The sequence below is a fragment of the Sus scrofa genome, chromosome 1 (genome assembly GCF_000003025.6).
Source record: "Sus scrofa isolate TJ Tabasco breed Duroc chromosome 1, Sscrofa11.1, whole genome shotgun sequence".
Lineage (NCBI taxonomy): Eukaryota > Metazoa > Chordata > Mammalia > Artiodactyla > Suidae > Sus > Sus scrofa.
The window spans coordinates 241,588,713-241,615,842 of record NC_010443.5 but is presented as its reverse complement, the minus strand read 5'-3'; the positions used below and the strand labels follow the sequence as shown (position 1 = coordinate 241,615,842).

Sequence of the window (27,130 nt, the reverse complement as noted above, 5' to 3'; positions counted from 1 at the left end):
AGTTCCTATCATGGCTCAGCGGTAACGAGCCCAACTAGTATCCATGAGGATGTGGGCTTGATCCCTGGCCTCTCTCAGTGGGTTGAGGATCCAGTGTTGCCATGAGCCGTGGTGTAAGTTGCAGACGTGACTTGGATCCCATGTTGAACTTCCATATGCCATGAGTGTGGCCCTAAACAGAAAAAAAAATATTGCTGGACCCTATCCCAGAGTTTCTAATTCAGCAGGTCTGGCACCTGAGAATTTGCATTTCTAGCAAGTCCCCAGGTGATGCTGATAACTGCTAGTCCTGGGACACCACACTTTGAAAACCACTGGCCTAGAGAAATTCTTGCATATTTGTATGAGGAGATGTGTACAAAAATGCTCCTGATGTTATAGCTTGTAATAGCAAGAACATGGAAACAAATAACTATTGACCAGCAAGTGAAGAAGTGAATAAAGAAATTATAAAATATTGAAGTACTATAGAGCAGTGAAAATTAATGAATTAGAGCGATATGGTATCATAGATAAATATAATCTTGAGCAAAGGGAAAAACAAGTTGCAGAAGAATATATACTTTATTATACAGCTAAGATAAAAATTTTAAGATGTAACTGTAAATAATAAATTGTTTAAGAATATATGCATATGCAATGGTAAATGAAAATTCAGGCTGCTGGAGAGAAAAAAGGAATACAATTAGGGGAGCATAGAGATTCCAACAGTTCTACAGGTGGGTGAAAGCTTCATAAATGTTTTCTATATTGTTATTTTTTATATATAAATAATTTTAGAATTTTTGGTTTTAAATCAATTCATTTTTTGTATATATGATATATTTTAATTTTTTCTTTTCAATCAATTTTATTTTTCCAATTTAAATTATTGAAATTTACCGTAGAATCTTTTGGCAATGTAAAAAAGTAAAAATACAAATATAAGGATATATTTTTGCTTTTTTTCTTTTATGGCTGCACCCATGGCATGTGGAAATTCCTGGGCCACACATCAAAGCTGCACCACAGCAGCGATCTGAGCTGCAGCAGTGACAATGCCAGATCCTTAACCTGCTGAGCCACAAGGGAACGCCTTTATTTTTTAAAATAAGAAGAAAAACCTAAGTAGGTGTGTGTGGTCAATGAAACATGTGAAAGCAGCTATCTTCAGATAGAATACTCATGTGTAGTTTTTATAATATATTTAAAAACCCTTCTGTATAATTCTGAGCAATTGATTAGAAACTGGCTGGAAAAAAAATGAGCAAGGATGAAATGATCAAGGGGAATAAATTAGGATTTTACAGATAAAAGGTGAAAATTGTGTTAGGAGACTTGTGGTTTCCGTGGGCAAAATAAAGACTGGGCTGCTGGGAAGAGAACAGCTCCGAGAGGGTCAAGGACTGCCTGATTCTCTGCATCACTCCAGCATCTTTCTGCAGGAACAAAGGAAGCAGATTCTGGGAGTGACGAGGCTTGTGTTTGTGGGTTTAGTGAACGTGGTCAAAAGAGGACAGAGAGGTGTTGTAGAATCCGAGAGAGAACAGCTTTGAAGCTGTTGACTCTGGAGCCTGAATGTACGTTTAAATCACTTGGAAGTTGGGAAGTCGGCTTGGGGCAGGAAAGAGTTGTGAGGGGTTGAATAATTGAAGTCCACTCTGAGGATAGAAAACATTTGTGTATAGAGGAGAAAGCACCAGGAAGAGATTCCAAAAGTGGAGTAGGACTTATAATTACAAGGCTCTGCAGGTCTAAGCCTGATGAGGGACGAAGAGCACCTGGAGACAGAATGGGGTGGTGGGGTGGCACTTGAGTCAAGGAGTCTGAAGAATTAGTAAGACAGGTGATAAGTTTGACAGAAAGGGAAAATGAGGTTGAGTCAGTGTATAGAGTCTGTAGCGCTGGTGCTTGGGTAGAATTTCTTACCACTTGCTGATGAGCAAGGAGCTGAGGGTAAATGACCTCAGTGCTCCAGAGAGGAGCAGAGCTCTAAAGACTGAGCTCCAGGAAGGCTTCCCTGGAGCTTCCCCTTATTGGCTATGTGAATAATTTTGGTATGATTTATCGAACCTGTGCCACAGTAGTGATAATGCCTGATCCTCAATCCTCCACACCACAAGGGAGCTCTCTCCTGCTTTATTTTTCATCTCTGCCCATTTGTGGTTCCAACAGTGAACCCAAGGATCATTGGCCCCTTGTCCAATTATCTGCTGTGAACTTGGCCATCCATGCTGGGATCTATTTGCTTTGAGGAGAAGAGGAGTGTTTGATTTAAGGAAAAGAGGAGTCTTGACATTTATTAGGCATGTGTGCCAGACCTTCCAATAGAAATGCTCATAGATGATATCATTTCATGCTTACTAATCTGAGAAACTGTCTTTATTCATTGTCTGAAAATGAGGTAAGAGGCTAGGAGAAGTTGAGTACCTTGCCCAAGATCCCATGAGATTTGAACAGATATCAATATAGCTCTGCAACCCCTGACACATGAATGGATAAACAAGATGTGGTGTGTTATGTGGAATGGAATGTTATTCAGTCTTACAAAGGGAGGAAACTCTTGACACATGCTAAACATGATGAATCTTGAAGAATATTACGCTAGGTGAAATAAGCTAAACACAAAAGCACAAATACTGGATGACTCCGATCCTAAGATCCTAGGGTAGTCAAATTCATAGACAGAAAGAAGAATGTGGGAGGGAGGAATGGGGAGTTATTGTTTAATGGGTATAAAGTTTCAGTTTTGCAACATGAAGAGTTCTGAAGATTGGTTAAACTAACCATGTGAATGTATTTAGTACCACCGTACACTTAAAATTGGTTAAAATGGTAAGTTTTATGTGTATTTTACAATTTTTAAAAAAGTCAGCAACTAGCCTCTCATGTTATCATTGTACATTTAACTTCTGGAAATTCAACTGCAGGCATATGCCCCTTATTTAGACCTGATCTTTCTTGCCTCCCTTCCCATTCAAACCGGACTTTTGCCCCTAGAATCCTTGAAGAAGGAAATTCCCCACCACCCCTCTTTTTTTCACCTTTGGGTAAGGCACTTATACTTGAATTTGTACATATCTCTCATTCATTTACTATATTTTACATTTGAGGAAGTGAAGTTAGTGGCAAGCAGCAGGAAGGATGATTTGCCTCCTAGACCGCACACGGCACTTAGATGTCACAGAAAATACTTTATGCCTGAACTAATGAAGTAAATCATGAGCGCTTCCACATTTCGTTTTTTTAAAACCTTTTTTATTTATTTTTTTCCTCTTTAGGGCCACGCTCACGGCATATGGAGATTCCCAGGCTAGGGGTCGAATTGGAGCTACAGCTGTGGGCCTGTACCACAGCCACAGCAACACCAGATCTGAGCCTCATCTGCAACCTACACCACAGCTCATAGCAACATCAGATCCTTAACCCACTGAGCAAGGCCAGGGATCAAACCTGCAACCTCATGGTTCCTAGTTGGATTTGTTTCTGCTGCACCACGACGGGAACTCTGAGAGCTTCCACATTTCTATGTTTGCGTTATGCTATCATGCACACAAAAAAACTGCATTTTTGTACTTAACTCAGAATTTATGATGTTTGGGGTAGAGGTGAATAAAAGTTGCATTTGCATGCTCAGAGAGGGGTTACTAAACAATGTAGTAGGAATGGCTTCAGCAGAGAATACCACTCAATCTTTGAGAACTCTAAGCTTGATTCCTGTAAAATCTGGTGCATAAACAACTGATATCCCTTCATCTTGGTATAAAATTAAATCCTTCATACCCCTAAATGATACTTTCAGGCAACAAAGTGTTGGCTCCACTTAAATTATACACAGTTGAAAGAAAAACAGCTTCATACACTGTGCATGTTTGTACCTTCTCAAAGCACCCAACTGTGCTTTGCCTGCAGGAAGCAGTCAATAAATGGTTATTGAATTTAGACTGTCTTCCTCCCAATCAGTGAGGTTTAATATATCTCCAATTCAGAATGCCCATTAATTTTTCAGCATTAGTAAGCCTTTTAAAAAAATCCATTTGGGATCTGTTTAAGAGTTCACAGCAAATACTATTATGTAAAAGATTAAGAAATTACTGTTAAATGAAGCATGCTTATTCACCACACCAGTAGCCATTGATAAAATGTAATTTAATTTAATCATTTAAATTTACATTGTTAATGTACAAGAGCATTTCTTTCAAACACAGGTTAACACACACTAAAGAGCAACGCTGTTAGAGGAGCAGAGAAACTTTGGAAAACTCTGCTGTCTGAAATAAAAGCAAGGCACTCTCCATTAACAGCTGGTGGATTCCTGATTTCTGCCCAAAGAAGGCATGTTCACACTGAGAGAGCTCTCCCACAAGGGAAGAATCACCTGCTTTAATTCTTGCTGTCCTCTTCTGAGCTAGTCTGGTCATCCACTCTGTATAAACTTGTGTGTCAACATTAAGACAAAAAGAAAAAAGAGAGTTGAATTGATAGATGACTTGGGGGGGCTCTCATAGTTGTAATAACTATGGAAGACAGAAGAACACTGGCTATAATCTTTATTTTCAGCACTAGTGCCTGGACCTATAAGTAAAAACCTTCTTCATTCCTTCCAACCAATCAATATCAGCTAAAAAGTCTTTTCCTTAAATCTGATGGGTGTAAAAATAAAAAGTGACAGCATTTCTCCAGGGCTCTGTTTTTTTCTTTTGTTTTTCCTTTACAGACATGACAAAAACAAAAAACAAAAACCGATTAAGATTTCAAAACTTAACAGTGCACAAAAGGGTTATGTATGCACAGTATTTCTAATTTATTCAAATTCAATTTGAATTTGGTCTGAAGCTAACTCGTATGAAATGTTAGCTCTCCTGATATTTAATAATGTTCATTATGTTTGCATATAAGCTCAAAAATTACTGCAAAGTTACTGCTTTACTCACGGTAAAATGTACATATTACTGGTTATTTTTAAAAGCCTGTTTTCCTACAGATGCAGTAAAGTGAGTAAAAAGACTGTGGCAAGGAGAATTAGGTCCTGGTCTTGATTCTGTTACCAGCTCTTTGTCCTTGGTTAACCCTTTGCCCTTTGCTGGGCCCCAATTTCCTCCTCTATGAATTTTAGTGTGTGGGGGTGGACTAGTTGACAAGGCAGGCCCCTTTTAAATCTAACATTCTGAGATCCTAACATTCCAGATCCTATCATCTTGATATAAAAATAATAATCTTTCATAAAAGCTCACACAAACATAATGATCAAATATCAGAATGAATTTTGGGAAAAAAACATACATGATTTTGCTATCTGGGTTATTCATTGCAGCAATTAGGCAATTCATTTGGCATTTGTTTGATTGTATAATTTAATGACAATATAAACAGCATAGTTTTGTTATTTTTCCTTTAAAAAGACTAAAGCAAAAATGATTCAGAGCTAACAAAAACTACTATGACATCAGTTTGACATTCAAAGTTTGTTTCTTAGCAAAATGACCAAAGATATTTTGACTTGATACAGAGTATATAATATAAAGACTTTTAGACCTAAAAATCTTCAAACATCATTTGAATTTAGCAAAACGTAAGCAAAATTTTAATATCAAAGTGCTAAACAGTACTGCCTTAAAAGTCACTGCAAATGAACCGTAAAATAACTGCATGGGAAGTAACATTTATTGTACAAATGGTTAATAAAAAGACACATTATAAATATATATGTAACTTGCTATATTTATATATATATTTGCTTATTTAATTTCTAATTGGTGTATCCAAATTCACTGTGAACACCCCATTTAAGTACTCTGTAACTCAGCTTCCAGGAGCTGGTGGTCTTGCAATAAATACAGGCAAAGCTATTACAATATAACGTGCATACAAATGTTTATACAAATAAAGGACACTATGCAACAAATTATCTCATAATAATATGGCATTAACAGTATAAACATACAAAAGGGAGTACGAACACGGAATGTTGAAACGCAGCCCACTAATCCTTTCTAGTACTCACATTCACACTAATTTTTTAATAAGAATCACTTGCTCTCCAAAATTGTCTCTTTAACTGATAATAAAAATTAAATTATATATATTTAAAAAACTTATTATCCCTGGTGCTTACCCTGTATGATCCATTCTTACTTATTTGCATGTTCTTATCTTGGGGTCAAACACTTGAAATTCACTGAATGCTCTTGGGGCTTCTGAATGAATGTGTCAGTCTGTTACCATAATTGAAGCAAGTTTAGGGAAATCTGGCTGGATTTATAGAAAGCGACAAAAAAAGCTGTACGTAACCCCTCATATAATCTGAGCCCCTTTCAAAGCAGCTCAGGGCAGGGACCCGGATCCATCAAGAACGGCCAAAAATCTTGGATGGACCACGTCTCAGAAGAGTTCTATGGGTCAGGTGGACAACGCCTCTGCTAGGAAAATTAGCATGTGTCATTTGCTATCATGACTGCCTCCTTTATTTCCATATAAAATAAAGGAGAGTTAATAAACAAGACTTAGTAAGACAGCACTTTAAAAATTGCACTTGTATATGGAAGCGAAAAGCCATTATCATTTTGCTATGTCCGATTTATAGGTAATCCTCCTTCTTTTACCATTTGTTAAAATAAATGAAGAAGGAAATTAGGAAGAGGGAATTTCTGCTTTTTTTGCACCACATATGTACCCTTGATACAAGAAGTATATTCTAAAGGGATCAATCTCAAACACACCCTACCCTGGCAAACAACCCTTGGCTGTTCTTGTTTTTAAATACAAATCAACTATAACTGTATTCCCCAGAAAGAGTTTTAAAACAGTTACATTATCCTTTTTTTTTTTTTTTTTTCCTGCTGGGATAGCATCGTCCAAAAGTGCTTTGTTAGCAATTTCTTAGAAAACCCTCATGAACTATACCCCCCTCCCACCCCAACCCCAAAGCCTAAATATAAAACACAACCCCAACACAATACTCTGTAAGTTTTCTGGCTTTCAGTCATAAGGAAAAGTGCCAGAAAAAAAAAAAAAAAAAAAAAGAAGAAGAAGAAGAAGTCTTTTATTTCTACAGGAGCTGCTTTTTCTCTTAAGGAAGGACAGAAAATGGTAGATGTCCAGACCCATTCCTTTGCCGCTTAGCAAGTGGCTGCTAGCAGATGAAGCAGCTCCCTGCTCAGGCTGCTCCTGCTCAGAAAGGCAGGGTATCTAGGAAGAGCTTGTCGATGATGGAAGGTGGAGACACCAAGTCTTCCAGCTTTAGGTAGAAGATGCGCTGGAGGCCCAGGGTGCAGATCTTCCGCAGTTCCACCAGGGCACGCAGGACCTTGGGCTCGGTGGGCTCCAAAGCCTGTCCCTTACTCTGGTGCTCTTTTAAGCTGCTTGTGATCTTGTTGCATAGCTCCTCCACTCTCTTTGGTTCTTTTAACCCATGTCGTTCTGCAGAGGGATAGGAGAGGGCAAATTTAGGAGGCAGTTATTTCTTAAAAAACTTTTGAATCCTTAATGGAGGACTGTGTCCTGTTCTGCTAGTTGGATGGCATTTTATAGTCAAAGTGCTCTCCCTCTTAGAGGTAATTCATGGCCTTTGGTGTCAAACAGCACAGGAATTGAATTTCAATTCTGTCACTTACTCACAGTGTACTCTTGAGTAAGTCTCAACTTCTGAGCCCATTTTCTCATAAAATGAAATTAACAATCATGCCCAATTCAGGGGTTCTGGGAGGACCAGCTTGGGGGAATTACTCAGATGAAGCGCACAGTTCCTGGCACATAGCCACAATGAATGGCAGGGTGGTTATTATTTTGCATGCATTATCTGACCGATAAGGAAATTGGGGCTCACCAAACAACTTTTTTTCAGAGTGACATGGAAACATATCCAGGCAAATTAATTAACCCATCTTGACAGACTTCCTTGATGAGGGGTCCCTAAGTTCCATTTGCTAATGAAGAGGCTAACTCCCAAGATTGGATACAAAGTACATTCTTTGTACCTTGTACATGAACCATTCTTCATGCTAACCAGCACTGAGAAGAATCCAGATTTTCCTTTCCTTGTTTCTTCCTCCCTCTACTCCCACCCCCGACTTCAAAACATCTGATGTACACTGGCACTCTCTACAAAGTATACATGTTTCCCCGCTGTGGAAATGGAAAAGTCAAAGAGAAGGGAAGAGGCCCAGCAGGAGGCAGTGCAAGTAGTTTACAACGTGGCAAGATGTGAACACCAATATCTTATATTTTATAAAACAATATGTAAAAATAGTACCCATGTTAAATATTATGATCTCTCTCTTTTTTTTTTTTGTATATAAGGTTAAATGTTTTTCCCAAAGTCACCCAGTTGCTAAAAGCTGGGATTTGAGCCCAGTCTTCTGAAGCAGATTCTATCCTCTTGCTCCAGAGTAATGCTGAATCTTGCAAAGGGAAGGAAGCCTGACATCTAGGACAGATAGTTCAGTTTGCTCTCTCTTAGCATCTAGATATTAGAGCCTCTGTCCTGAGAAAAGAGCCTGGCCCAGATTATCTCAAAGTTTTCATCCCTCAGTATATTTACACATAAAATAATAATTCTCGAGAGATGGAGACATCCATTCAATGGGAAATCAGGTATTAGCCTTTAATTTTTCCTATATTACTTTTTTTAAGTTGGGAATATTTTTCAAGAAAAGTTAATTACAAAAGTCACCAGAAAAATGAAGCAACTATCCAGACATATTTTTCTCTCTTGCTCTAAATAAAAGGAAGCCCAGGGAGTTCCCTGGTGGCCTAGCAGTTAAGGATCCAGTGTTATCACTACTGTGGCTCAGTAGGTTCAATCTCTGGCCTGGGAATATCTGCAAGCAGTAGGTGCAGCCACTAAAAAAAAAAAAACAGAGGTCCAGGAACCAGGAGATCTGCATTCTTCTGCAGCTCGGCTAGTTATATATGACTTGGGTGAGTGAATTCCTGTCTAGGGCCCACACGAAAACATAGAGGTTGGATTTAATGACCCCTAAAGTCCCTTCCACCTCTGATATATATTTGCATGTATTTATAATTATATTAAAATATAATTATTTTATATAAAAAACAGATTGGGGTTCCTAATTGGTCTAGGGCTCAACATCCTCCTGGGGAAATGGGAATTACAGGTGGGAGCTACACAAGTCTTTGTTGTAGTCTTCTCCATGTCTTCCTGTGTTTCTTACATATTACATGATAAATTAAAAGAAAAAGTGTAATTATAATAAAACCCATCTAACAAGGGTTATTGTGAGACTCAGCTAAGATGATGCCACACAGAAGTGTTCTGCCAACTGTAGAGCGCTACAAGCATTGCACAGTCAGCACCTAAGATAATACCCAACACATGGCAAATGGTTGGCAATTGCAGGGTCAAACAAAGGTGATAGAGTTTTCTGACTTCCAAGCTTTGCAGTGAAGGATTTTGCTTTCCCCTAGGAAACTACTAGCTAATCAGGTCCCGTGCAAACCTGTCCTTTATGTTGTATCTTTACTGAGCACACAGTCCCCTTGTTTTAGTCTCAGAAGAAGTGTACTTCAACTGCAATGGTGCTCTGCCTGAAGTTTTATTTCTCCCCATCCCCCTGCCTGCTGCCAAAATGAAAAAAGCAGACTGCAAGTTTAGCAGTAAATTTCTAGAGCTATAAAGTGTTCATAGCCTCTGACCAACTAATCCCACACTTGTGAATTTATCTGAAGGAAACATTCAATGGAAGGATAACACTGTCTGTGTGAAGACATTTGGGGCAGCATTACCTGTTTTTAAAAAATGGAAAAAGATAAGGGGAAGAAGAACACTGTTAAGTAAAAAAATAGTATGTCCTCGTAATGGAAGATTCTGTAGACATCAAAAAGGACAAATATGAAGGCTATGAAACAACATGGAAAAATATATAATATCCCATTAAATAAAGAATAGAATATAAAATAAGATCTAAGCTGTGATTACATCTATGCAAAAATTATTTATGCATTTAGAGAAGGATGAAAGGAAGCAGAAAAGTGAAAATATTCATGAGATTGTCAGATAACTCTTCTCCTTTCTTTTAAAATATCCAGGATAATACTGTTGGTAGAATAATCAATGTTAAAGGAGAACAAACTGGGATTTGGTCCCTTGTGAAGCCCTTTAGTTGCTGTAACATGATCAAATGGTCATCTTGCTTTTTTTTTTTTTTGTCTTTGTAGCACCACACCTGTGGCATGTGGAAGTTCCCAGGCTAGGGGTTGAATCTGAGCTGTAGCTGCCAGCCTATGCCACAGCCAGAGCAACACTGGATCAGAGCCGCGTCTGTGACCTACACCACAGCTCATGTCAACACCAGATCGTTAACCCACTGAGGAGGGCCAGGGATTGAACCCACAACCCCTTGGATACTAGTTGGGTTCATTAACTGCTGAGCCATGATGGGAACGCCTCATCTTGCTGATAGTAAATTGTATTAAATACTGAAATATATCAAATTAGGTTGGTAACCCAGGAAGAATTCCTTTTCCCAGAATAAAATAGCAATCCACTGATTTAAGCTTTCCTTTCCTTTCAGTGCCTCGTGTCTTGCATTATATTCAAGAACCCATATTCATTATTAGGATAAAGAATGATCAACGCGTGGGCTGGATTTTAGGAGGGGTTGATTATAGAACCTTGTAACCAGACTGTCTCATGGCCAAACTCACAGAAGGTGCCTGGGAGTTTTCCCTGCTCTCCAACCAGTTGTGACTGCTCAATAACTATGGCAACCATTATTTATTCAGTGAATTCAAGTGGAGATCGATACCTCCTGCCAGCTGGATCAACCCTAGGCCTGGAATTCCTTGAGGAATTCAGAGACACTCCTGTTAAAAGCCAAAGGCACCTTCTTTGTTGTTTTGAACAGCTACTGGATTTGTGGCTTCTTTACTCTTTCAAAAGGGCTGAGATAAAATTCAGTCTCCATGCAAACTACTGCCAGCAGCCAGCAAGATTTTCAAATTGCTAGGGAGTTACTAAGTGTCTGGGACCTTCTTAGTAACTTGAAATTCCTTGAAATCCCAACCACTGATATTTTAGTTTAAGGGATCCCCTTTCTCCTTGTATCTTGGTATAAACATGGTTGCAGACCTGATATACAAAGAGTTCATAAATTCTGGGGGCAAATCAGACATTTGGGTTTTCTCTCTTCCTAGAGAATTATACACAGCTTTGTCTACCATTAAACAAAACAAGCTTCTCAGGATTTCTTGCATTTTGAGCTACATCATTTTAATCCAATACTTCAGTATTTTAACTCAGTTTTATGTGAGTTTTAAACTCAGAACTTTAAAATACAACTTACAGAAATTTTTACAAAATGGATGTATATGTCATAACTGTAGAATATATGAATGAGAAAGAATCTGAATCATTTAGTTCAAACTTTCTCCTAAGACAAAAATCTCTGCTACAAGACACCACAAAGGGGATGCCTGCTACTAGCTGGGCTGGGAGTTCACTATCACCCTGAAAATAAAAATATATTTCATAGCCCTTTACATTATACTTTTTTACTCAGATTATTTTATTGTAGCCTCACAAAAACCCTATAAACTACACAGGGCAAAGATGATTCTTATTTAATGACTAAGAAGCTTAAGGGGCAGAGACTGAAGTGATTTGCCCCGATTCAAAATGAAAAAGTGGCTAATTTCTTTCACTGTGAGTCTAGAGATATTTCCATTATACCTGGTTGCCTTAAAGATTGTTAGAATGTTCTTTCTATTCCTGAGATGAACTCAGCTTCCCTGTAACTCCCTCCTACTGTCTGTGTACCTAATTAGCTAATTGATTAATTACTTCTTTCAACAAATATTTGAGTATCTCTTCTGTGCCAAGCAATGGTATAGCCACTGGGGTTAGAGCAGTGAACAAAGCAGAGAGACAACAGATCACACTCCTAACCTGTATGGTGTTAGCCTATAAAGACACTGCTGGATTCATATGCATTTCAGCTATCTAAAGACATTCCTATGTATTTTAGCTATTTTAGACATCTCTGCTGAGAGAAAGGAAGGGAGGTAGCAGGGAGGAGGAGAGAGGAAAGAGGGAGAGAGGGAGAAGGGAGGAAAGGGAGCTAGAGAAGGGGGATAGATGGATTGGGTGAAATAATAAAGCTATTTAGGTTTGTGTTCATGTTCTTCCCTCTTCACCCAGTTAAGATCTATTCATCCTTTAGATCGCAGATCAAATATTTCTCCAAGGAAGCTTCCCTTTTCACTCCTAGTCTAGATCATGTTCTCCTACGGCACTCTGTTTTTTCCCTTTGAAGAATACAACAGATTGAAGTTAGATATTTATGTGATGACTGCCTGCCTCCTCCACTAGATGTGCGCTCCATGGGCATGGATTGTATTTGTTCACGGCTGTATCTCCTCACTGAGCCTACTACATAGGAGACACCCAGTGAATAGCTGCCAAGTGATTATGTTAAGGAGGGTCAAGGACCTGTAAAATACATCAAATGAATACTAAATAAGTGGATTGTTCAGAATAAATATATAAGGTGGGCGTTATTAAGAAGCTAACAACAGTAAAGAATGTAAACTCTAAAAACTACCACATCAGAAGTTTTGTAACCAGATTTCTGGGATGCAAAGCCTCACTCTGTCATTTATTAGATGGGTGACTTTGGCTCTGTTTCCACATTTAAAAAATAGAGCAAATAATGATGCCTGTCTCTTGAGTTACTATGAGAGTTAAATGAATGAAGACATGTGAAGTATTTGGGACACTGCCTGGCATATAATAAGTACTAAACAAATATTAGCAAGTAGCCTCTATATCCTAAACTCAACTTTCCCTTCAACTTTCCTTCAGATCATCCACTTCTGAGCTGGCCTATTACTGAATGCACAATCCTCCCCATCACTCTCACAGTCATCTTGAACAATTCCTTACCCCAAACCCAGGGTCATCATACTTAATCCACTGCAAGAACTCTGGTTATCATCTCTGTGCTGTTCCTTGCATCTATTTCCTCTCAATCTCACTGCCTCCAGACCATGCTTTGAATGTCTGTTACTCATATTATTTTAATAGCTTTTACCTGGCCTCTCAGCTTCCCATCTCTGCTGTAATCCATCTTAGGTACTTCCAAATCTATTTACTAAAGAACTTTATTCTTTTTTTTTTTTTTTTTTTGTCTTTTGTCGTTGTTGTTGTTGCTATTTCTTGGGCCGCTCCCGCGGCATATGGAGGTTCCCAGGCTAGGGGTTGAATCGGAGCTGTAGCCACCGGCCTACACCAGAGCCACAGCAACGCGGGATCCGAGCCGCGTCTGCAACCTACACCACAGCTCACGGCAACGCCGGATCGTTAACCCACTGAGCAAGGGCAGGGACCGAACCCGCAACCTCATGGTTCCTAGTCGGATTCGTTAACCACTGCGCCACGACGGGAACTCCTATTTACTAAAGAACTTTAAATTAATAACACATGTAGAAGCCTTGCTACACTTCCTGGCACTGGGTATTTTTAAATTGTAGCTATCATTAATTTCATGGGATCCAATTACTGACAGGTTCCCTCGTCCCTTGCTACTCAAGAGTGGCCCCTGGATCAGCAGCGTCAATATCACCTGGCAGCTTGTTCAAAATGCAGAATCACAGGCCTTGCCCGAGATCTACCTAGTCAGAATCTGCAATTTAATAAGATGCATGCACATGAAAGCTGGAGAAGTTATTGTCAACCCTAAATCCCCATAAGATGCTTCATCCAATCACCACCTAGTGTTTATTTAGTTTCCATTTGTAAACTTCACTAGTCAAAGCAGTAACTCATTTCCCATGACTGCTTATTCTAATTTCGAGTAGTTCTATTAGAAAGTTTTCTTGCATTGAGCTAGATTTCGCCTTCTCTTAGTCTCCACTTCTGCCTCTTAGGCTCACACAAGAAATGCCAAATCCTCTTCCTCATGGAATGGGGGAGGAGATGAAGCAAAGGGTGATGATACCATCAAGAGCCACAATAAGGAAAAGCAATTTCTTCTGATTTTGAGGAGGTCTTGGCATAGGCCAACCCAGTGACAATAATACAGGTCCAGCCAAAGGGGAAGGAGAAGAGGGTTCCTGGGGAGAGATGTGTGTGTAACTCAAACACCAACTAACAAACAGGACTTCTTGCTCGGAGCTTCATGTCCTAAGAACACGTCCTTCTCACGCCCTAATAACATCTTTATGGATGGGTAGTCCCAGAGACACTGAGCCCACTCTGATCAGGAAGTCACTAGTCAGTCAGCAACCCATACTTAGGCTGTAATAGTGCTTTTCAGTCTGTATGTCTTTGATTTATTAGAGCAGGTATCTATTTCCCCAACGAGACCACAGACTTTGAGGATAAGGAATTTTATGCCGGGGACATAGTAGATGCTCAATAAATATTGCCGAGTCAATCTGAATTGAAGTAAGGTAGTTCTTAGGACTTTAGACTATTCTCTAATAACAAAGCGGTGGGCTACCTATAGAATTGTATCTATATATATCTATACATTTATTCCCCTCCCCCAGCATTCCTGAAACTGCCTCTTTCAGGAAAGCAATTCATTCGCTCCCTAACTAAATCACTGCAATAAACAAATAAATAAATGAAATAAAAAAGTAAAGCAGTGGGCTAAAAATAATTCAGATTTTCCTAATTTGGGAGACTTTCTGCTATTCACATTCATTCAACCAATATTTGCCTTGTGCCAGACACCTTTCAATGCTAAAGTAATTATAAAGATGAATAAGACTCTCCCTGCCCTTAAACCCTGAGTCCAGCTGGAAAGAAGGAAGACACAAAGAAATGACTTAATGTGATGTGCATAAACAATTGCAGGGATGCATGAACATTTTTATGGATTCTTAGAACTTCTAGCTCTTCTTGGAAGTAGAACCCTTACCATTTAGGATAATAATAATGAAGGTTTGTCTAATATTTTTTCTCTGCAAAGTACACATTAGTTCATTCAATCTTTTTAAGAAACCTGCAAGTAGACATCATTATCCCTGTGGAAAAATGAGAAAACTGAGACCCAGAGAGGGTAAGGAACTTGCCCAACACTGCACAGGTAGGAAGCAAGCCGGGTGAAGACTTGAACTCAGCCCTCCAATCTCCAAATCCCATGATAACACATACCCCTTTTCAAAAGAATGACATTGCTCTGCCAAGTTTTACACTTGGTTTTCCTGTAGTGTAGCTGATGGCTATATATGATATAAAAACAGGGTAACCAGGTAACCATTTAGAATGAACAGAGGAGCTCTAGTGGAGGGTGTGGCATGATCAGCCAGCTGCTCGGTCTTGCCTTGTCACTGTTTCACTGCTTTCTGCCCCAGGTTCTGCCTTCCCTCCTCCTTCTCAGTCTCAGAATTCATATTCCCATAAGATCAGGAAAAAGACTTATAGAAGGAAAAGAGCCATTTTCTATCTGATAGAAGACATGAGTAGGGAAAATAAAGCCATGGAGGACATTCTTCTGCAAAATGGCATTTGGACACTCAAGATTCCCTTTACTATCTGGTCTAAAACTGCCTTTCCGATCTTATTGTACTTTTTTTTTTTTTTTTGTCATTTTAGGGCTGAGCCCACGGAATATGGAGGTTCCCAGGCTAGGGGTCTAATCGGAGCTATAGCTGTCAGCCTTTGCCACCGCCACAGCAACACCAGATCCAAGCCACCTCTGCAACCTACACCACAGCTCACAGCAACGCCAGATCCTTAACCCACGGAGCAAGGCCAGGGATCGAACCTGCAACCTCATGGTTCCTAGTCAGATTTGTTTCTGCTGTGCCATGATGGGAACTCCTTTCCGATCTTATTTATTTCCCTTTTTACTATATGGGAAATGCACTTTACTCCAAGTTTAGATCATAATACTAGGCCCTAGAGTAAATATTACGTACAATCAACTCTTTCCCTGAAAATTCGTTAAATTTCCCAAAAGTGCCAGACATGTTCTCAGCGCTCACCCCCAGAAGCAGAGAGACTATGGCCCACAGCGGATTCATGTCTTCTCGCTCAGGCTCACTCTAGGACATACAGTGTAATTACATCAAGTGTAATAGCTTGCAATCTTTTAATTTTTCTGTTGTTTCTACTAAGTTTATATATATGATTTAACACATACATAATGCAACTCCACCACACCTTCTTTTCCCCAAAATGTGCTCAAGTGTTCTGCTGCCATGCCTTTGCTTTGTTGTTTCCTTGATCTGGAATGTCCTTCTTCTAAATGGTCCCATTTCTTGATGCCATCTCCTTGGGAAGCCATTCATGACCAGTACCTCCACTTTTCCTCCTCCCCCACCAAAATGCTAGCAGTAATCTGGACTTCCCCTGAAGTGAATCTACCTTTTTTAAGGACCCAAGCATGCACCACCATACACTGAGTTCATTATATCATCATCATATATGACTTCCTTGTATACCATCCACTTTCTGACAGCAGAATTCACACATGGCTTTTCTTTGTGTCCTGAGGGACGGCCGCTGTGCCTTACATAGAGTAGGTACTCAATATTTAGTTAATGAATGTGTACTAAGAAAATGGTAATTCCACACTAACTTTCTATTTGGGGGGCTTCTTATGTATTAAACACAATTATCTGCAATTAGATATTATGTCATTGGTATTCCATCAGAAGCAAAGCATTTCCACTACTCCTAAGTCAGGGATGGAGCACTGGAAAAGGAAATGTTTAGGGTCGACGAACTGGGAACCTAAAAACAGTTGACAACCACAACTGTGGGGAACTCCCTTTTACTGTGTGAAAGGAGAATGATCTGAAAAAAACCATTTCCTGCCCCACCTTACCACCTAGTTTTTCACAAGGGCACAGAGAGAGAGGTTGAGGAAGAAGGAAAAAAAAAGGATTAAAAAAAAAATCCCTGTTTGTGCAAACTACCAATACTGTCCAAGTTTTTAATAACTTTCCTGGAAGCAAGACTGGTTATACTTCTAACCCCCATTTCCTTTTCATGAGTTCTGTGCGATTTAGGAGCAGACAATTTGGGGATGAATTTTCTGATGCCAAAAGCCCAACTGATATTACACAATCACCCTTTACGATTAGCGGCGCTTATTCAGAAGGCAAGATTTCACAGAAGCCCATATTCAAATCAAAGTTAATATCCACAACAATGTGCACTGCTTCTGCCCAGGCACTGCCTTTTCTGCCATTTCCTGATGCTTTCACACATTTCAAACCCCCTCCCAACCAGCACATCACAAAGAGAGTTCTGCGAGATCCAGAAAGGAGAAAAGCCTTATTTTTCTGGGGTGTTTTAACCACAGCACCTATAACAACTGGCTCTGCACAGGCTGCAGGACCAAGCAGCAACTGGAACCACCACCCCATCTAGGACTAGGCCCACCATGAATGCCGGGTAAGTACAGTTAACCTCCTGTAATACTACTGTCCTTTTTTAAGCCTCTCTCAAGCATCCAAGGAGATAGTCACTGAACACACTGCCTTCTAAGGCCACTACCTCTTTCCTCAGGCCGCTGAGTTTGATTTCAGACTGCCTAAGGTTTGAGGAAGGGGCAAGCATGCGCTTAATTTGAGAGAGTCTTTACCACTGACCTTCCAGGATGGAACATAGGTGGGAAGAGTGCCTAACCTGAATTCAGTTCGGCTATAAGACAAACTTATTTTTTTGTAATCCTTACTGCCACCCGAGGGAATAGATGTTATTATCCTCATTTTACAGATGGGGAAACTGAAGTTCAGGGAAATCAAATGCATTTCTCAATAGTATGTACTTATTAAATATAGGACCACAGATTCAAACCTGGGGGTGCTGGCCTCCAATATCCATGCAACTTCTGTCATGCCAAATTTGACTCCTTCCTGAGCAAGTCTCTACATAAATGGGCAGCGGCTGAGCAGCTATAACTGCCAGATACACAGCAAAGTGGAGACAGATACAGGACTGGCACCACCTTTCCCTGATTCCTACTCTGTATTCTCTGCACTGCACTGCCAGTCTCTCCAGGTTGGGACTGCCTGGCACCCACATGCCATGACCTCATTGTGGTCTATTAATTTCTATTTAAAGCATAAAACAAAAAAAGATGTAGGCCTCAGGGCCTCCTCTTAAACCACAACTCTCACACCTGGACTTTTCCCTCGCAGTCTCTTCCCTGCTAAAAATCTGTGCTTAGAACTAGCTGTCAGTAGCACTGTCTAAAATGCAAGGCTGGCCATGATGCTGGTCTGGTCAAAACTTTCTGTGGATCCCCTCTCCTCTCGAGATAAACTCCAACCTTCTCACCTACGCGTGAAAAGTTCTTCATGCCCTGCTCCACCCTAAGCTATCACATCAGTCTCATTTCCCATCACTCTGCTTTTTTTTAGACATTTCCTTCCTGAAAGGTATGACAGCCATATTTTCAACAGCTGTAGCAAATTTTTATTGATACTGAGAATTCTCACTCTTTCCATTTTAGCCTGGAGATACCGTCTGCTTTTATCAAAGATCAGCTCATGCTATCTCTTTTGAGAAGAGCACCTCCCACCACAGGTCTCTCAGGGCTTTGTACATACCCTCACATCTCTAACACGGCACTCAGCACCTTGTATCACATGGATTCTTTTGCATGTTCTATCTCCTCCAGGGATGTATGTTATCATCTCTGAAAACCCACTGACTTGCTGCAGAGTACTTAGATCAGAGAACACTTGTTGGTTAATGAGACTCAACACCCATTTCCATAGAGATGTGGCAATGTGCTGGCTTTATTTACTGATTTGTTTGGCCATGCCCACAGCTTGCAGAAGTTCCAGAGCCAGGGATTGAACCTGCGCCATGGCAGTGACCCAAGCCACAGCAGTGACAAGGCAAGATCCTTAACCTGCTGAGCCAGCAGGGAAGTCTTGGCTTTATTTACGGCAAGCAAAGCCTGACTAGTTTTTGTGCCTGTTTTTTAAAATTAACTAAATTTCATACTTTCTGGTTTTGAAAGTTTAACTGTCCTAGGAAGAGTTGAATGGTTTTAAAATTGAACTGAAGAACTTGAGGTGAAAGGTAGCCTTTGAACCAATTTCATTCCAGTCTTTCTGGAGTAATATGTTTGTGCCTTAAATGTGCTTACTTTGTTTAGGTGCTCCCTTACTATGCCATTTGAAAGCCCTCTAAATCAAATCCATACTCTTAGAGACTGTGGTTGTTTTTGTTTTGTTAATGGCTCCCCTGGAAGTCTCTGGCAGCCCTCACCAAATGAAGGGAGTTTCTCCTCCAGGACCAAAGCTCAGGAGGAGTCAGGTTCTACTTAGAATACTGAGGAAACATGCTGGTGTCCTGCTCCTCCCATAGCACATGACTGTGCTTCTCTTGGCCTTCACATAAAATGCTAAACAATGAACCAGCCTAGTCTCTTCTAACTTTAACTAAAAGGAGGTGTCCCAAGAAAGTGCATGTAAACAACGTACATTTCTGATGCATCAGAAAGAAGGGTCTGTCTGTGCCACAGGATGCATTTGGTCCTCTGTGAAACTCATCATCTGCCCAAAAAACACGTTTTCCACAGCGAAGAGAGTATCAAGAATCTGAAACTTAATCCTCACTCCAATAGCCTAGCCTGCACTTGGGTCTTGATGAAAAGGATGGGAGGTGAACCCCAAGACTGGCTAGCCTCTTCTGGAACCTCCACCTACTATCACTGCCTCACCAGGCCCTGGTCTGATCAAGAAGGATGAGATCCAGTAGGAAACTCTGAAAGTGTGAAGGGGCAAAGGGGAGCTGGGGCCTGGAGCCTCAAGCAGCCACAGGGAGACGTATCCCTTCTTTTATTCACCATGCCTTTTCCTTTCTTCCTCTTCCTCTCTCAATCTGCCTTGGAATCTTTTATCTTCCAAAAGATGGAGAGGGAGAGACATCTAGGGGGAGAAAGGCATTAACGTAGAAGTTGAATATGTTTCGAGCTTCTGGCTTTAACCTTTAAAAAATGCTGAGTTGAACCATTTTTGCTTTATATGAATATCTATTTTCCTCAGTCCCCTGCCAATCAAAATTGCTAAATAAAGTTGTAAATACATACAGGTGTGTTTTACGTGGCGTAGCTCTTTGGGTTACGAGACAAGAAAGGGGAAAAGGGGAAGACTCCACTCTCTGCCACAGGAACAGTCGGGTTAAGGTAATCTTCCTCCAAAACCCCCTGTAAAAATAACCCTGAACCAGCCAGTCCGAGTGTCCACAGAGCTCCTATAGAAATTTAGATTTTCATATACTGAATTTGTTGACAATAAACAATCCAGTAGACTAGGAATCCTCTTTCCCGGAAGTTCGTGACAACAAGTTGCAGATGTACGTCTCTTGGTTTAAACTAGGGTAAACTTAGCAGATTTCACAAAAGTGGCAGTCTTTTTCCTAACTGCCTGTGTATGTAACAGCCAAAGCCAGAGTCTACCTTAAGCCAGGAAAGGAGAGAAAGAGAGACACGGTTCCTTCAGGTATGCCAGGTAGGGCTTACCTGTGATCATGCTCAGTGCTGACAGGCAGGCTAAGGCTTGGATATCAAGGTTCAGGCTCTGCAAACGTAAGGAAAAGTCTTTAATGGAGTCGAGCCACTCCCCAAATCCACGAAGGCACTGAAGTCGATGCAGGACAAGTCCATTGCAGAACACAAACTTATCTTCAGCAGTGTTTGACCTATGAGAAAAAGTTGGGGTGGGGAGGGAGAGAGAGAGAGATGGATTGAATAAGTCTGTTCTGTCCTATGGGATAACATCAAAACACACAGGCACCCACACAGCCTTGGGGCAGTGTTCAAAACCCAGTGTGTTGCTGTGAAACCTGCCTGGACACCCTCAATGAACAGGACTCTGCCCCTGGGATAAACAACCGCCACCACGTGTCTGCTAATTTCCTTGCTGAGCATCAGCCCTGGGGATGTCTGGGTTATGGCATCTGCTCTCCAATTGCAGAAGCAGTTGCTGGCTGGCCCTGGGATGGGACATGAGGAGTAGGCAGTCGTGGATGGTGGAAGTGAAGCCCAGTGTCCTGTCTCTGCAGTGAACACGTGACTGTTCCATTTAGTGCTCCTTCACCAGGACTTCCCTTTCATTTTCTTAAATGTCAAAAACTGATAAGGCCCGAGGCTAGACACTACAATTCCATTGTGCAGACTCTAAAAACACCCAGTCCCTGCAAGTCCCAGAAGTCAATCACACTGTAAAATGGTCTAAAGTAAGAAGAGCCCTTGTTTTGCACTCCGTTCTCTGCTTTAAACAATGGGGCTGCTGAAAGAAGGGCTATTTCTAAGTCTGGACTGATGGTTTATGTTAAATGCATAACCATCCCATTCTTTTCTCATGTAAGAAACCTGGAACTTCTAAGTTAGCACCACTTTGCGGTAGGGCCGTGGGCACTCTAATCTTTCTGAGTTTCCTTTTCCTTTTCCATAAAACAGGAATTCTAATTGCTACCTCCAAAGAATGTTGTGGGAATTAAATACAATAAAGGATCTGAAAGCCTGTGCACAGTGTTTGGTATATAAAAGGAACCCAGAGAGTATTAAGTTTAACCAGTCCTGAATTCTAGGGGGTCCTTACCTTAATCTTAACTTTCCTTTAATTTTCAGATCTCTTACCACATACTTATCTCCCTTGGCCTACTGCATTAACAACTTAATGTCCTTTTAACTGTGCTTCTTAGATGAATAGCTTCATTCATTCATTCATTCATTCACTCAGCAAGCACTTCCCCAAGCACAAAGTCTATGCCATCCCTTAGACAGACACTGGAGCACATCTGGTGAATAGGGTGTGTATGGTGCCTGCCCTCAAAGAGCTTATCACCTACTTAATCCTTTGCTTCCGTCACACTGCTGGCTCAGCTAGGCTCCTGTACACACAGGACTGACTGCAGTTATGCTAACGACTGGCAGTCAATTACAATTTCACCTTGGTCTCTCAAACAGATTCTTCCAAAGAGGCAAACATGGGACAGAATGATTCAATCTCAGGGTTTAAAACTGGACCTCAGACCACCAGCATCAGAATCAATGGAGCATGACTTAAAAATGCAGATTTTGGAGTTCCCGTCATGGTGCAGTGGTTAACGAATCTGACTAGGAACCATGAAGTTGCGGGTTCAGTCCCTGTCCTTGCTCAGTGGGTTAACGATCTGGCGTTGCCGTGAGCTGTGGTGTAGGTTGCAGACGCGGCTCGGATCCCGCGTTGCTGTGGCTCTGGCGTAGGCCAGGGGCTACAGCTCCGATTCGACCCCTAGCCTGGGAACCTCCATATGCCACGGGAGTGGCCCAAAGAAATAGCAAAAAGACCAAAAAAAAAAAAAAAAAATGCAGATTTCTGGACTTCCTTCAAGGTAGATCCAAACCAAAATAGCTTGGATTGAGGCATGGGAATTTGCACTTTAAATGAGAGTTTCTAGTAACATAGTATGAAACAGGGGAGGGGGTAATAGGGACAAGAGAGCGGGGAAAGATGATTTTTCCTCTAATATTGGTTAAATGTTGATACCGTCTCCTATAAAAATATAACTGAAAGAAAGCAAGGAAGATAGAATTTAAAATGCGACATGAAGGCTTTATGAGAGATCCCAGGTTCCAGCTTTCTGAGTAATCCATTCTTCTTTGTGTTTGGTATCACTATGTATGATAAGTTGAACCAAATCTCTGATCCAGAAGCTCTTCTCTTGTAGTACAAACTGGGGCTTGAGAAGCTCTGGCAACTCTTCAGTGCCCTATCTGGTATACCAGGACAGTAACTTGTTAAATAGAAACCTGGGAGGTAAATTCAATGTTCCAAACAAATACTTGCTCCCAGGAAATACCTTATGCCTCATGAGAATCTTCCTGGAATCACAGAATGCTGGAATTGCCAGGGGCTTCAAGCCAACCTCCTCATTTTACAAAGAAGGAAACTAGATATCCAAAGAGGCAAGTGACCTGCCCAGGGTCTTACAGCAAGTCCCTGTGAGAACTGAGACTAGAGCCCAGGAATCCTGGCTACCAGCCCAGTGCTCCACCCACTGCTCAGTCTTTTAATGCCTGGTCATATATATGAAATATGACATAATGAAGTCCTTCTTGAGCAAACTTTTCACCAACGACTTAGAAACATGGCAGGTTTCACTCACACTTCTTCAAAGGAAGGAGTGGACTGAAGGAAGATAAAATTACCTGATGGAAAGTCTGAGAACAAACAGCTCCAAAAAGGCTGATTCTATAAGTAATGTCTGATCTTCTTTAGGGAGATCAGTAAATCCAGGAATCTTTTCTGCCCAGCTTCTGGATACGTCAATGGAGGCTGTGAGAAGGTTGTAGAACTGTTGTACATGCTCAGCATCTGTGCCTGCAGCGGCCTGGTCAGCGGGGCAGTACTAGAATGCAAACCATGGATATTTTATCTCAGTTCAAAAGGGATAACAACATCATTTGCAAATTGGCTCTTTCAAGATTGTCACTGCTTAAATCCTTACTTTTAGGTCCCACAGTTTAGTTTATAAACTTTTTGCATTCATGCATTCAGTCTCATTGGATTTGAACAATAGCCCTGTGACATAAACAGAGTGAATTCTCTTAGGCAAAGAAATTTGCTTAAGTCCCATTAGTGTAGTGGTTTTCAACCCTGACTGTAATCATCTGGGGAGCTTTAAAAAACACTCCTGTCTGGGTCACAGCTACAGAGATTCTAATTTAACTGTTCTGGGATGGGGACTGGTCATCAGGAATTTTAAAAGCTCCCCAGGTGCTTCCAAAGGCCTGCCAGTGCTGTGAACCGATACCCCAGGGGGTTGTGTCTTCGAGAGCCTCCATTAACCCCTGGTTTTTAAACTGTGGTCCCTGGACCAGCATCATCAGCAACATTTGGGAATGTGTTAGAAATGAAATCTCCAGCCCTGCCCCAGACCGACGAATCAGAAACTCTGAGGGTAGGCCCAAGAAACTGTTTTATCAAGATCTCTGGGTGGAGCTCCTCCTGTGGCTCAATGGGTTATGAAGCCGTCTAGTATCTGTGAGGATGAAGGTTCGATCCCTTGGCCTCACTCCATAGGTTAAGGATCTGGTTTTGCCACAAGCTGTGGTGTGGACTGCAGACACGGCTCAGATCCCACGTGGCTGTGTCTGTGGCGTAGGCTGGCAGCTGCATCTCTGATTCGACTCCTAGCCTGGGAACTTCCATATGCCGCAGGCGTGGCCCTAAAAAGAGAGGGAAACAAAAAGATCTCTGGGTGAATTCTCATCCACAATGATGGTTGGGAATCAGGGAATTAACCAATAGGAGAACGGAATGATTTTTGCTTGCCGTGGATGAATCTCTGAGAGAGAAAACAAGCAAGGAAGGGGTGGGGGAGGAGTGCCTCCTTGGCAGGGCCCAGGCAGCTGTGTGCCATCAGACTCAACGTGTGGCTGCTTCAAGTGATGAAAATTAAATAAAATTTAAAATTCAGTTCCTCAGTCACACTAGCCATCTTTCAAGTGCTCAATAGCCCCATGGGGTGTAGAACATTTCTATCACGGCAGAACATTCTATTGGACAGCATTGATTGAGAGGGCCCCCAGGAGAAGAAGCATACAAGCAGGAATAAAGTCGCTACCCAGCTTTTGGATATTCTGGTAAAGTCAGGGTTTCGCTTGAATCATTGGAGGAAAATCTTTCCTGCTTCAGGCAGGAAGATTGATACAACAAAATAATAATCAAGGAACAACCAGCAATACAGAGACTTAAGAGATGTGCAAAAACATTCCTGTAAACATGCACATCATTGCCTTCATGCTAATACCGCTGAGTGTGCTTTTGTGTCTCTTTTCTCAGTTGATTCTCCAGGGGCATGGATTTTTTTTTTTTTTTTTTTTTTTTGTCTTTTGTTATTGTTGCTATTTCTTGGGCCGCTCCCGCGGCATATGGAGGTTCCCAGGCTAGGGGTTGAATCGGAGCTGTAGCCACCGGCCTACGCCAGAGCCACAGCAACTCGGGATCCGAGCCACGTCTGCAACCTTCACCACAGCTCACGGCAACGCCGGATCGTTAACCCACTGAGCAAGGGCAGGGACCGAACCCACAACCTCATGGTTCCTAGTCGGATTCGTTAACCACTGCGCCACGACGGGAACTCCCAGGGGCATGGATTTTAATCCTTATTTTACAGATGAGGAAACTGAGGCTCAAACAGGCTAAGAGACTTTCCCAAGTTATACAAGCAACAGTAATACAGCCAAGACTTAAACCTGACCCTGTGATTTCCAATCCTACACCTCCTGGCTGTTGATGGGTCTGATGTTACCAGCCAGGGGCCATAGAATAGTTTTAAAAAGTATTTGCCTTTGCTCTAATTGGAGTTTTCCATGTACATATTCATATGGTCCCATAGTTTGTCAACACAGTGACTGACACATAAATGACCCTCAATAAACAGTTGCTGAATATTGTTCAATGAAAGAACAGTCGGGGGAGTGCCTAGGTTTGCCACAATGCTCTAACCTGGCTGGAGGACAAACAGCCAGTAAGCAGCCAGATGCTTCTTACCCTGAGGAAATGAGGCACTTGTCTTAATTGGGTCTTTTTTATTTTTATTTTTTTCCTTTATGTTTTCCCAAGAGGCATTATAAAATAACAAAAGAAATATCAGTCAAAGAGCCCAGCTACTTTAATCCTAGACTTGTCTAGGCCCCTAATTTGAATGTAGCTCTGCTGCTACAGTTATGTGGGGTAAATTATTTCACTTTTTGGAGGCTCGGTTTTCTCCTCTGTAAAATGGGGATAATATCTTTCTCCATAATTTGTTGTGGTGATTAAATATGTTAATATATGTGAAGGACCTGACACCTAGAACATGTTTTACAAATGATGACAGTGATCATACTGATAATGGTTTTGATACTTGGAATTATCACTGTCCATATTTATAAAATGAGGGAAAGGGTTGAACCAGAAGGTTTCTAATTTTCAGCTCTGATTTTCTAGGATCCCATAACATCAGGTGCAGTTCAAAGCTCTGGTTCCCCTGTTCCCAATAATCTACCCAGGGCCTGGATTCTATGAAGCCCTGGATATTTTGTGTTGTCATGGACCATGGAAGCAAAGTCCTAAAGAAGGAAGCAGTCGTCTTTGCTACAGATATTCAAAGATGACAGCCTGATCCTGGTGTCACAGAAACTCCCCACCGCCTCCTTTCAGCACCCATACTATTAACTGCAGGAGAGTGGAAAAAAAGATTTTATTTTTTAACTTTCTCTTATGAATCTAATTCCTTATGCTCTCCACGGGCAGGATGAAATTCAGGGCAGAACCACCTTTACAAAGTGGACGGCACTACATGCGAAACTCTCAGGTAATTAAGAGTTGAGGAAAGAATGTTGCATCAAGCAGCAGGTCATGGGGCCCTCTTCCAGGCTCTGACACTGACTGGCTGTGCAGCCCTAGACAAGGCACTTAACTTCTCTGGGTCAGTTTCTGCCTCTGAAGTAGGAATGACTAACTGATGTCTAAGATTCCTTCTGGCTCTTGCATTCAGTGCTCTGTTATTGATTTCTAGTTTAATTCCATCATGGGTTTGATGGCAGACATTGTATGATTTCTGTTCTTTTTGATTTGTTAAGGTGTGTTTTATGGCCCATAATTGTCTATCCTGGTGAATGTTCCATGGGATGGCTCTTGCATTTAATGATTCTAAATGATGCTAATCACACCAGGTATAATGGCATTGCCTAAAATTTGATTCAGCATCATTGTTTTAAAATAGTGTGTTAAATGGAGATAAAAGGACTAAAGCATGTCAAGGAATTGCAGCTCCCTCCTGCAATGACGTTCCTGAAACCATGGCTCACAACTCAATAAGCTCTCTGCTTCCAGTATTTGCTCAGAATCCTCCAGAGCACTTAGCTTTTGCTCAGTGTCCTCTGCAGGCCTCCGCCCCTGCTGGGCTCACATTTCATGCATCCTGCACACAGGGAAATGCAGCTTCTGCCTACCCTGTGTATGCAGTTTCTCTGATGGAGTCCAGCAAGGAGGAAATCCAGCAGGCCCTGTGTGCCAGACTCCAGCCAGACCCTCTGGGCTTCACCTGAACTGATTCTGGTTCATGTTCCAGAATTCTGGAGCCAAAATGGATTCAGCCTGAGCCACCAGTAACTAGGGGTGACTGGAGGGTCAGCATCCAACTGCTGAGGGGAAAAGGCAAATCAGGTATCCCCTTTACTGAACA

At 41.3% G+C, this 27,130-nt stretch overlaps 1 protein-coding gene across 3 annotated transcripts in view; it reads right to left on the bottom strand.

Moving 5' to 3' along the window:
• The window catches only part of NR4A3 (nuclear receptor subfamily 4 group A member 3), a 41,869-nt gene continuing 18,846 nt past the window's right edge, over window positions 4,108–27,130 (bottom strand). For 2 of the 3 annotated variants that reach the window (XM_013993694.2, NM_214247.1), the window contains 3 exon segments: window positions 23,106–23,305; window positions 20,433–20,611; window positions 4,108–7,398 (listed from right to left, as the gene is read on the bottom strand). In XM_013993694.2, coding sequence (XP_013849148.1) covers window positions 7,151–7,398; window positions 20,433–20,611; window positions 23,106–23,305 — 627 coding nt within the window. In that variant the 3' untranslated portion in view covers window positions 4,108–7,150. 3 annotated transcript variants of the gene reach the window in all.